Source organism: Pleurodeles waltl, chromosome 9, assembly GCF_031143425.1.
Source record: "Pleurodeles waltl isolate 20211129_DDA chromosome 9, aPleWal1.hap1.20221129, whole genome shotgun sequence".
Lineage (NCBI taxonomy): Eukaryota > Metazoa > Chordata > Amphibia > Caudata > Salamandridae > Pleurodeles > Pleurodeles waltl.
The window spans coordinates 325,397,383-325,409,587 of NC_090448.1; the positions used below are offsets into that span (position 1 = coordinate 325,397,383).

At 45.2% G+C, this 12,205-nt stretch overlaps 1 protein-coding gene across 2 annotated transcripts in view; it reads left to right on the forward strand.

The window, feature by feature from the left end:
• RBM5 (RNA binding motif protein 5) overlaps positions 1-12,205 on the forward strand; it is a 313,693-nt gene that overhangs the window by 268,394 nt on the left and 33,094 nt on the right. For both annotated transcript variants that reach the window (XM_069206838.1, XM_069206839.1), the window contains one exon: positions 5,639-5,818. In XM_069206838.1, the coding sequence (XP_069062939.1) occupies positions 5,639-5,818 (180 nt within the window). The remainder of the gene's footprint in view (positions 1-5,638; positions 5,819-12,205) is intronic.

Genomic DNA, 12,205 nt, shown 5'->3' on the forward strand with positions numbered 1-12,205 from the left:
GGGGACACACTCAATGCAGTTGAACCTTCTAGCACAGAAGATATGGCGATGGGCAATTCACAACCACATTCGCCTAATAGCGCAGTTTATTCCAGGGATCCAGAATCAACTTGCAGACAATCTCTCTCGATCACCAACAGGTCCACGAATGGGAAATTCACCCCCAAATTCTAAACACTTACTTCAGACTCTGGGGAACACCTCAAATAGACTTGTTTGCAACAAGAGAGAACGCAAAATGCCAAAACTTCGCATCCAGATACCCACACAGGCAGTCCCAAGGCAATGCCCTATGGATGAACTGGTCAGGGATATTTGCCTACGATTTTCCTCCTCTCCCTCTCCTTCCTTATCTGGTAAACAAATTGAGTCAAAACAAACTCAAACTCATTTTAATAGCACCAACTTGGGCAAGGCAACCCTGGTACACAACACTGCTAGACCTATCAGTAGTACCCTACATCAAATTGCCCAACAGGCCGGATCTGTTAACACAACACAACCAATCAGACCAGACATCCAGATCCAGCATCGCTGAATCTAGCAATCTGGCTCCTGAAATCCTAGAATTCGGACACTTACAACTTACCCAAGAATGTATGGACGTCATAAAGCAAGCCAGAAGGCCGTCCACTAGGCACTGCTATGCAAGTAAATGGAAGAGGTTTGTCTGCTACTGCCATCATAATCAGATCCAACCTTTACACGCAACTCCAAAGGACGTAGTGGGTTACTTGCTTCACTTACAAAAATCTAACCTAGCCTTCTCTTCCATTAAAATACACCTTGCGGCAATATCTGCATACCTGCAGACTACCTATTCAACTTCCCTATATAGGATACCAGTTATTAAAGCATTCATGGAAGGCCTTAAAAGAATTATACCACCAAGAACACCACCTGTTCCTTCATGGAACTTAAATGTTGTCTTAACAAGACTCATGGGTCCACCTTTTGAACCCATGCACTCTTGCGAAATACAGTTCCTAACCTGGAAGGTTGCATTTCTCATCGCCATTACATCTCTAAGAAGAGTAAGCGAAATTCAGGCGTTTACAATACAAGAACCTTTTATACAACTACCCAAAAATAAAGTCGTCCTAAGGACTAATCCTTTTTACCAAAGGTTATTTCACCGTTCCACCTAAATCAAACAGTGGAAGTACCAGTGTTCTTCCCACAGCCAGATTCCGTAGCTGAGAGGGCACTACATACATTAGATGTCAAAAGAGCATTAATGTACTACATTGACAGAACGAAAAACATCAGAAAGACTAAACAACTATTTATTGCATTCCAAAAACCTCATGCAGGAAACCCAATATCAAAACAAGGTATAGCCAGATGGATAGTTAAATGTATCCAAATCTGCTACCTTAAAGCAAAACGACAACTGCCCATTACACCAAGGGCACACTCAACCAGAAAAAAAGGTGCTACCATGGCCTTTCTAGGAAACATCCCAATGCAAGAAATATGTAAGGCAGCCACATGGTCTACGCCACACACGTTCACCAAGCACTACTGTGTAGACGTGTTATCCGCACAGCAAGCCACAGTAGGTCAAGCCGTGTTAAGAACATTATTTCAAACCACTTCCATTCCTACAGGCTGAGCCACCGCTTTTGGGGAGATAACTGCTTACTAGTCTATGTAGAACATGTGTATCTACAGCGTCAGATGCCATCGAACTGAAAATGTCACTTACCCAGTGTACATCTGTTCGTGGCATCAGTCGCTGGAGATTCACATGTGCCCACCCACCTCCCCGGGAGCCTGTAGCAGTTCGGAAGTTAGCTTCAACTTTGTACATTTGTATATATATTATTTTAACCTTAAATAGGTACATACTTAGTCACTCCATTGCATGGGCACTATTACTACAACACAACTCCTACCTCACCCTCTGCGGGGAAAACAATCGAAGATGGAGTCGACGCCCATGCGCAATGGAGACAGAAGGAGGAGTCACTCGGTCCCGTGACTCGAAATACTTCTTCGAAGAAAAACAACTTGTAACACTCCGACCCAACACCAGATGGCGAGCTATGCAGAACATGTGAATCTCCAGCGACTGATGCCACGAACAGATGTACACTGGGTAAGTGACATTTTCATTCTCCAGTATTGGAATCTTTCATAGATTCACATGCGACCCACCCACCTCCCCGGAGAAGCTCTCTTCTCACCTCTTTCTTTCTAGTAGTACATATACTCATTGTAAAATATGCACTTGTGCGTGGAAAATCTGAGGTGCTAGAGCTTCTCTCAGGAGGTTCTGAAGGGTGCTGTCGCCTGATTGGTGGAGGATCAAGTTTGGTCCTTTTCACAAAATGACTGATAGACTATCAAATTGAAGAGGCCTAGGGCCTTTTTCTCTTCAATATGTTTTAACATTACATATGAAAATTTATACCGGGACTCCCATCTCGACGACGGGGAATGATTCAAGCATGTGAATCTATGAAAGATTCCAATACTGGAGAACTACAGTTACAGGTAAGTAACTTATTTTCTTACATTGTCTAAGGTTTTGCTTAGACACTGCAGGGGCATTGTGCTCATGCACATATGGCCTCACCTGTTGTATAGTGCACCCTGCCTTAGGGCTGTGACGCCTGCTAGAGGGGTGACTTGCCTATGCTACAGGCAGTGAGAGGTGGCCATGGCACCCTGAGGGGAGTGCCATGTCGACTTAGTCATTTTCTCCCCACCAGCACAATACAAACTGAGGCAGTGTGCATGTGCCGAGTGAGGGGTCCCCAGGGTGGCATAATACATGCTGCAGCCCTTAGAGACCTTCCCTGGCAACAGTGCAGTTGGTACCAGGGGGTACCATTTACATGGGACTTATCTGTGTGCTAGGGCTGTGCCAATTCTGGGAACAAAGGTACAGTTTAAGGAAAGAAAACTGGTGCTGGGGCCTGGTTTGCAGGGTCCCAACACACTTTCAGTCATAACTGGCATCAAGAAAAGGCAAAATGTCAGGGGGTAACCATGCCAAGGAAGGCATTTCCTTACAGTACCCTATTTCATTGCATGGTTACCCCCATGTTCTGCCTTTTGTCAGTGTGTTTGACTGGGTCTATTGGGATCCAACTTACAAGGACCCCAGTAGTTTTGCTCTCTCCTGTAAAATGTACCTTTTCTGACGCATACCATTTTTTTTTTTTTTTAAGTATATTGTTTGTGCTTTCCCTAAGGTCACTTATTGCTATTTGCATTGTTTTCTTACCTTTTCTATGCCTATTTGATTACTAGTGTATATATTTTGTGTATTATTTACCTCCTATTGGAGAGTTGCCCTCCTAGTATTTTCTGGTGTTCCAGAAAAAAGTGCCTTTATTTTTGTACAACTGAGTTTTCTTTCATGTGTGTAAGTACTGTGTGATTACAGTGGTATTGCATGAGCCTTGCATGTCTCCTAGATAAGCCTTGGCTGCTCACCTACAACTACCTCTAGAGAGCCTAGCTTCTAGACACTGCCTACACTTCACTAAGAGGGGATACTTGGACCTGGTATAAGGTGTAAGTACTTTATATACCCATCACACACCAGGCCAGCTTTCTGTAGCTATATCTTCAGCTCGTAGGATTGGTGACATTTAAGCCTTATGGAATTTAGAGCCATTCGTTGTTCCATAAAATCAGAGTGCTGAGATTGCACCTGTTTTGTTTTTTCTTAACCTAAGATGGTTTTAGATTTCAGTGTCAATTTGCCAACTCTTTCCAGATCAGTCACACCCAGCAGAAAGAAACCTTCACTCACTTGATGTTGATTTTTTGGGGATAAAACTAATAATCTGAGGCAGTCTTGACATTTGTAAATGTTGATCCGTTGAGAACAGATATAGCATACTAGAAATGAGCCATGGCTCTTACTATGCTATCAGTTAGCAAGCAAACCTATGCCTCGCGGTCCTAGAGGTGACTACGAGAGGGAAAGCTGCTGCATCACCTCTCGACTAGTGTTGCTATCACAGATATTTAAAGGTGCCATTTAGAGGTCTGTCAATACATTTACAAGAATCTATTATCTTGATTCGAACTCCTGTGTGGTGTCCCAGGTAGGACAGGTTTCCTTGATTTTTCCTTGTGTGTTCTGCTTTTTATTTAGATTGAGCATTTCAGCGCACATCACTTTCACTCATTTGTGAGCTTGGCTTTCAAAAATCATTTGACAGTGGTAAATGCTTTACGTTTTTCCCTCCTTGGGGCGGTTTTGTTACCACCTTGATGACTGACCCTGTTACATGTATAATTGCACGTTTGCTGATATGTTTGACTGTGAACCAACTTCTTCCTTTTGTCTATCCGTGCTCACAGCTGCTGTGGCGCTTTGAATTGACTTGCTTATGGCAACTGTTTAACTTTTAATTTCCAATTTATTTGGCAGGAAAAGTCCAGTTAGGAATTTACATTACTAGCTCCCCTGAGCAAATGAGACCAATTGCATTGCAAATGCTTGTTTCTTGCTTATGTAGAATGAGCTTGTTATATTGTTCTGTGCTTACGACTATAGATGAGGATTGCCTGGAAGAGACATAAGCATTTGCAATGCAATGGGTCTTGCGTTTGCTAGAGTTAAAGCTATTGGCATCGTAAACTCCTAACCAGACTTTTCTTGCAACATAAATTGAAAATTAAAAGAAAGTTTCACAAAACTAACTGGACTTTTCTTGCCATATAAATTGAAAATTAAAAGTTGCACATAAGTGAGCCGCCATCAGCGCAAAGCAGATACACAAAGGGAAATAAAAGTTCACTCGCAGTGAAACCTATCGGCAAAAGTGCAGTTATCCGTGTAACAGGCCAAAGTGCAATTGGTCTATGTAACCTTCAAAGGCGTAATTACCTCTCTAGGAGGCTCGATGTTATGCAAAGCGCTCAACTACTGCCCAGCGAGATCGCACTGCTAAATAAAGAGAAAAAGTAGTCCAGAAACCGGATGGAAAACATTGAGCCTTGTATGTTTTCAGTAGTTGGTCGGTGCGCTCGAGGAGGGCTAAACACCAGAAAAGGCATGACATATGCATGCCTTTTACGAATAAAAGCAAGCAGATTTGAAAAGGCTTGAAAGTGACTGACGTGACATGGGAGTGGTTAGAAGCCCAAAGAGATTACAACACGAGACTGAGCGCTTTGCGCACGCCCCTAAAAAAAAAATAACCCTTTAATGACCTAAGATCTGTGGTGTATGGTGGGACAATAAAGGATGCAGATTCATTAAAAGCAGAGTGAGGTTTTCAGCTTGTATTGGTTACAGACAATTCACTAGCATATCTTTTCTTTTTCTTAAACAAAAAGTTTGAAACTTGCTTTCTGCTTCATATTAAATTTGTGATATAATAGGCTTCTTTTTTAATGAAATTTGTACAATGTTTAGCATTTGATTAGGCTTCAAAGAATTTTTTTTTTTTTCGTTTTTAAAAGTGCAGTCGTCTTCTGAATAGCATTTTAGAAGTGCTCTGGGATGCCACAGGCAAAACAGTTCAGTGCTTTAGACTTTGAGAATTCCCTGGATGCAAGCTAGAGTTACAGCTAAGTAGATTGTCCCTTTTGCTTTTCAAGTTTGTGTATTACTGAACTATGTATCTTGGTGCTAATAAAACATTGTTTTATTGGTTTTCCTTTGTAGCTGGGCTTGGTGGCTGCTTACAGTGGTGATAGTGATAATGAAGAGGAACCAGATCGATTAGCAGAAGTCGATGAAGACAGGTGGGCAGATTTGAAGAAGATGGCTTGCCTTCTTTGTAGACGTCAGTTTCCAAATCGTGATGCGCTAACAAGACACCAGCAGCTGTCAGATCTTCACAAGGTAATTAAGAGAGAAGTGAATAAGTAGCAGTTGCTCTGTAAATTGCCTTACATGGATATTTTCACGCCATAAATATATAAGGTAAAATACCCTCTCTGTACAAGGATATTGCAAGTCACAAACTGACTATGGAGAGACAAGGCCGAAGGTGGAGTTTCTTTAGGAGGTCTTGGAACTCTGGTGACTTGCATTGTATTTTAATATGCTACATGTAGGAAGCTGGCTCTGTATATCTCATTCTGATATAGCATATAGTGTGCACAGAGTCCAGGGGTTCACCAAGAAGCTTGACAGAGGCAATAATAGATAATACTAATGCTCTCCTTGTGGTAGTGTGGGCAAGCAGTTAGGCTTATCAGACGGTATTCTGTGTTAAGCATGTGTTGTACACACAAGCAATAGAAGAAACACATACTCACTGACGTAATAGGTTTTTATGGAGCAAAATATATTTTGTTTTATTTCTAGAAACGCAAGATTCAGATTGCAGGTAAGTACATAAAATGTAAGGTACTTTGCATAGTAATACTTAAAACTTTGAATGCATTCAACAATGTATACAGTTTTCTTTAAATTGGCAAAAATCTATTTTGAAAGTACAGTGCAATTTTCAACAGTTCCTGGAGGAAGAAAACATTGAACAGTGTAACAGCTAAGTACACGACTTGGTTCCTATCTATGGGTTTTAGGTAGTCGGTCGTTGGGGGTTCAAGTTAACCCCAAACACCCACCACCAGCAACATGGGGCTAATTAGGAGCAGAGGTCAAAGAGGAACCAAATTAACGTTTGCTCCTGTGGAGACGGGGGGTCCTCTGATCTTGGTTGGCCAGCAGGTAAGTACCTGCGACTCAGTGGGCAGACCAGGTGGGTTTGAAAGAGCACTAGAGGGGCTTCAAGTGAACACCAAACCTACACCCTCGGCTGCACAGGGGCGGCCGGGTGCAGGGTGCAAACAGGACGTTGGGTTTTCAATGGGAGACCCCGGGGTCACTCAGATGCTGCAGGCGAGGTCCAGTGGCGTGTCTCAGGCACACCACTGGTCGGATAGGGCAGAGGGCTGCCTGCTGGTCAATGCTGCACTGGATATCTTTGCCCAGAGCTTGCGGTCAGGGTGGGGGTCCTCTAGATTCTCTCTGAAGGTGTCGTCGTGGGGTCTTGGAGGGGTCAACCCAGGGTGGGCTCTTGTTCCCAATCGCCTGGGACCCTTTCTTGCTGGGTGGACCACCTGGACTTGGGCGTCGGGTGCAGTGGGGCCAGGACTCGTGCATCGAGTGAGGTGGGAGTCCTTGGTTGAAAGTTTCTTTTGGGCAGAGCTGCTGTCCTCTGGAGTTCTTGGTCCTTTTGGGTGCAGGTCAGTCCTCTGGAGCTGGCAGAGGTCGCTGGGCCTGCTGCATGCGTCGCTTTTTGCAGGTTCTTTGAAGCAGGAGACTGGCTGGTTGGGCTGGGGCCAAAGCAGTTGTCTTCTTCCTTCTCTGTGGGGGTTTCAGCTCAGCAGTCCTTCGTAGATCGCCAGGAATCTGAATAGTTTGGTTCAGGGGTCCCTTAAATACAAGATTTAGTGGCATTTAGGGGAAGAGGGCAGTAGCCAATGGCTACTATCCCTGAGGTTGGCTACACCCTCCTTGGGTCCACTCCCTTTGAGGAGGGGGACACATTCCTATTGGTCCCTGTCCTCCAAACCAAGATGGAGGACTTCTCAAGGAGTGGGTTACTTCAGCTCTGGACACCTTAAGGGTGGTCCTGGCTGAGGGGGGGGGGGGGGGGAGACTCATTGTTTTTCCTAATTATCCCTCTGGACTTGCTGCTAAAAAGTGGGGGCTTGTCCGGGGGGGGGGCGATCTTCACTAGCTGGAGTGCTCTGGCGCACTGTAACACAAGGCCTGAGCCTTTGAGGCTCACCGCCAGGTGTTAGTTTCTGCAAGGGGAGGTGTGAAGGACCTCTACGCAGGGCAGGCATTGTTTCTGACCAGAGTGCACAAAGGCACTCACCCCTTGTGGTCAGAAACTCGTCTGAAAGTGGCAGGCTGGCACAAACCAGTCAGTCTTACTCTAGCAGTTAAGCTGACATACAGGGGGCATCTCTAAGATGCCCTCTGTGTCCATTTTTTAATAAATCTCACACTGACATCAGTGTGAGTTTATTGGGCTGAGAAGTTTGATACCAAGCCTCACAGTATTCAGTGAAGCCATTGTGGTGCTGTGGAGTTTGTAATCACCAACTTCCAGACCATATACTTAATATGACTACACTACACTTAAAATGTCTAAGAATGGACTTAGACACTGTACGGGCATATTGCGCATGCAACTATGCCCTCACCTGTGATATCTTGCACCCTGCCTTAGGGCTGTGGCCTGCCAGAGGGATGACTTATCTATGCCACAAGCAGTGGTTTGTGGGCATGGCACCCTGGGAGGGGTGCCATGTCGACTTAGCCTTTTCTCTCCACCAGTACACAAGCTGCCAGGCAGTGTGCATGTACTGAGTGTGAGGGGTGTAGAAAAGTGGCTCCCTGTTGCAGTTACTCCACACTTTTTGCCTGATATTGATGCTGACTTGACTGAGAAGTGTGCTGGGACCCTGTTAACCAGGCCCCATCACCAGTGTGCTTTCACTAAAAATGTACCATTGTTTCCACAATTGGCACACCTCTGGCACACAGACAAGTCCCCTGTATAAGGTACCAGTGGTACCAAGGGCCCTGTGACCAGGGAAGGTCCTGAAGAGCTGCAGCATGTGTTGCCACCCTAAGGGACCCCTCACCTAGCACGGGCACACTGCCTTTTTCTCCCCACCAACACACAATCTGCGATGGCAAAGTCGACATGGCATCCCCCTCAGTGGCCAGCCTGCCACTGAGATGAGTGACCGGCCCTGAGCTGGTGGTGTGGTAACTTTGGGGTTGCCTTGAATCCCCAACGGTGGGCTGCCTATGCCCCAACTTTGAGACATGCAAGTGTTTTGCTTGCCTTCAAAACTAACCTTTACTTACCTCTCCCAGGAACTGTTGATTTTTGCACTGTCCACTTTTGAAATAGCTTATTGCCATTTTTACAAAGACTGTACATGATATTGTGTTCATTCAAAGTTCCTAAAGTATCTAAGTGAAGTACCTTACATTTAAAGTGTTTGATGTAAATCTTGAACCTGTGGTTCTTAAAATAAACTTAAGAAAAGCTATTTTTCAATATCAAAACCTATTGGCCTGGAGTAAGTCTGAGTGTGTGTTCCTCATTTATTGCCTGTGTGTGTACAACAAATGCTTAACACTACCCTCTGATAAGCCTACTGCTTGATCGCACTGCCACAAAATAAAGCATTAAAATTATCTATTTTTTCACTATTTTTTCACTATTTTACCTCTAAGGGGAACCCTTGGACTCTGTGCGCACACTTTCTTACTTTGAAATAGTATAAACAGAGCCATTTTCCTACAGGAAGGAAATTCCTTTCCTTCCCTTTGAAGCCTCTCATGCCCCCATCACATGATCGGCCGATCGCGCTGGAATCTGAGCTTCCAGTGCGATGGGAGGTGGCTGCTGATGTCATCAGATATGGAGGGGGGGGTGGGTCAGAGTGTCGGGGATGGAAGGGGAAGAGCTTCCTCTTCCATCCCTGCCATGGGGGGGTGGGAGGGAAGCCCACGGAGGGAGCGCTAGAGCTCATGTGCCAGGACGCAATGGTTACGTCCTCGGCACAGGACCACTGTCCTGGCGGACGTAACCATTACGTCCCTGCCACAGAACAGGTTAAAATGTTTTAAAACCGATTGGGAAGTGTAGGAAGCTGGGCTGGTGTGTGGTGAGCACCTGTGGTCTTATCACCTTATACCAGGTCCGGGTATCCTCTGTTAGTGAGGTGTAGACAGTCTAGGAAGCCAGTGCTCTCTAGAGGTAGCTGTTGATGAGCATCCAAAACTAATCTAGTAAACCTGCAAAGCTTATGCAATACCACTCTAGTCGCACAGCAGTCACACATATGAAAGAACCACCCAGTGTTACCATAATAAAGTACCTTTATTTTTGTAATACCATCTACTAAAATACTGTATAGGCAATACTGTTCTAGGAGGTGAGTAAACACACTATTATATACACATTAGTAATCTGGAATTGGCATAGAAAGCAATAGAAAACAGTGAAATAACAGAATAGTAGAGACCCTGGGGGAGACCTTACCATATACTAAGTAAGTGCGATGTGAAAGGAAGGCCTCTCGCCCAAGGAAGTGGAATCAGAAGGGAGCTGGAGGAACTAGGAACCCCAAAAGTTAAGTGCCAGAGTGCCACCCCAGCAACCAGGAGAGAAGAGCTAAGTACGTGTTTTTTCCCCCCAAACCCACTGGTAAAATTTCTAAAAATGACTGCAAGACATGAGAACTGAACGGTGGATCCTAACAGAAGAGGGCCTGCAAATGAAGTGGCCAGTTCCAGTTAGTGACTCCAGTTGGGGTAGGAGCCGCTACCCACCCTTCTGGAGATGTGGCCAAGGTCAACTGAATACTAGGAGCTGGCTATGCAGCTCAGGAGAAGAGTTCAAGAAGTGATGCAGTCGATGTCACATGTTGGAAGAAGAGTTGCAGTCCGTGTTTTGGAAAAACCAACAACCAGCCTTGGCAAAGGCAAGATTCTCATATGAGTTACAGCTGTTTGGGTCCAGGAAGGTCCAGGGGGACACAACCGAAGGAGGGTAGTTCCAGGTGACCATCAGCAATGAGGAGAGCCAGAAGTCGAAGTTTCAGCCCCCACAGCCAACTCAGAGGCAGCAGGCACAGGAGTTGCAGTGAGGCCCACTCATCACACTTGGAGAGGAGTCCCACGTCTCTGGGGCAGGAGACTGTGCTTTGCAGGGAGCAGAGGATGCACATTCAAGGTAATGTTGCAGTTGCTGGTAAGAGCCAGAGAAACAATGTTACAAAGCGGAGTCGTTGCTGGAGTTGCAGATTGTTCCTGGAGGATCCAAATGCTGTCCCAGTGGCCAGAAGATTAAGTAAACGATGCAGTCCTCCTGCTGGAATCCTACCTGTCGAATCTGAGGACCCACCTAAGAGGGAGGAAGCCAGGAAGGGGGGGATTGGTCACCTAGCAGAGTTATCGCCTATCAAGATGGGGCTGTGATGTCGCCTGCCTGACCTGGGTTCACAGATGCTCTCAGAGGTTTCTGCCCACCTTGGATTTAAGATGGCAGAATTAGGTGGCCACCTGGAGTCCTGGGCACCACCCCTGGTGTGGTGATGGACATGGGAGTGGTTACTCCCCTTTTCGTTGTCCAGTTTTGTGCCAGAGCAGGGACTGGGGGGGTCCCTGGACTGGTGCAAACCAGTTTATGCAAGGAGGGCACCAAATGTGCCCTTCAAAGCATACCGGTGGCTTTGGAAGGCTACCCCTCCCAAGCATGCAACGCCTTTTTCCAAAGGGAGCGGGTGTTGCGTTTTTTTTCTGCCTTCTTGGGCTTGAGGTGGTCATGCAGCAGGAGGGCAGAAACTGGTCTGTAGGATGGCAGCGTGGGCTGCCCAGGAAAACCCTGCATACTGGTAGGAGCATAGCTGGGGGAGGAGGGTGGGAGGTCCTCTAAGAAGGCCCCCAGAGTGCATGGAATCATACAACCAATACTGGCAACAGTATTTGGGTTTGATTCCTACATTTGTGATATCAAACATGCCCAGTTTCGGATTACGGTTATGTATCTGTCCAATACAGTGGTAAAATGGTTTCCCCGCACCCACGAAGTACAGGAAAAGTGACCTGGAGTTTCCTACACTGGGGTCCTGGTTAGCAGGATCCAAGTGAACAGTCAAAACACACCAACAGCAGGCAAAAAGTGGGAGTAGCCATGCTAAAAGGAGGCTACTTTTCTAGAGGTAGAAACACACATACCTTTGCTGTAATGATCTGTGACATGGAAAAAAATAAACATGCAATCATAAATATCTTGTTTCTACTGATCGCTGGTTTTTGTTTTTAGAGAAAACATTTAGAAGGAAAAACCTTTTCTCGTTTTCCTTGTTTAAACTTCTTTACTTCTGGCTCTAGCAGGAGGTATTGTAGCATCAGAACTCATTATTTATTACAGTTGAGCAGCTACATAATTTTTTTCACAGGTGACTAGTCATCACAGTTTACCTGTAATAAGGAAATGAGAATGTCTTTTTATATTGATTGCATGTTTGCAGGTATTATGTAATGCATACATTGTGATGTCGATTTAATCCCAGATTGTAGGATCTGGTGCTGTTTTATAGGCATCCTCCGTGTTCTGTGGTGCATATGCTGAACTAACTCTTTGACAAATGGCACTCTTGAGTTGTGAAGGCAGATTCAAAGGGATAATTCAATTCAATTCTTGCATTTGTGGGACTTATATTTTGTAATATCATTTTAACAGTT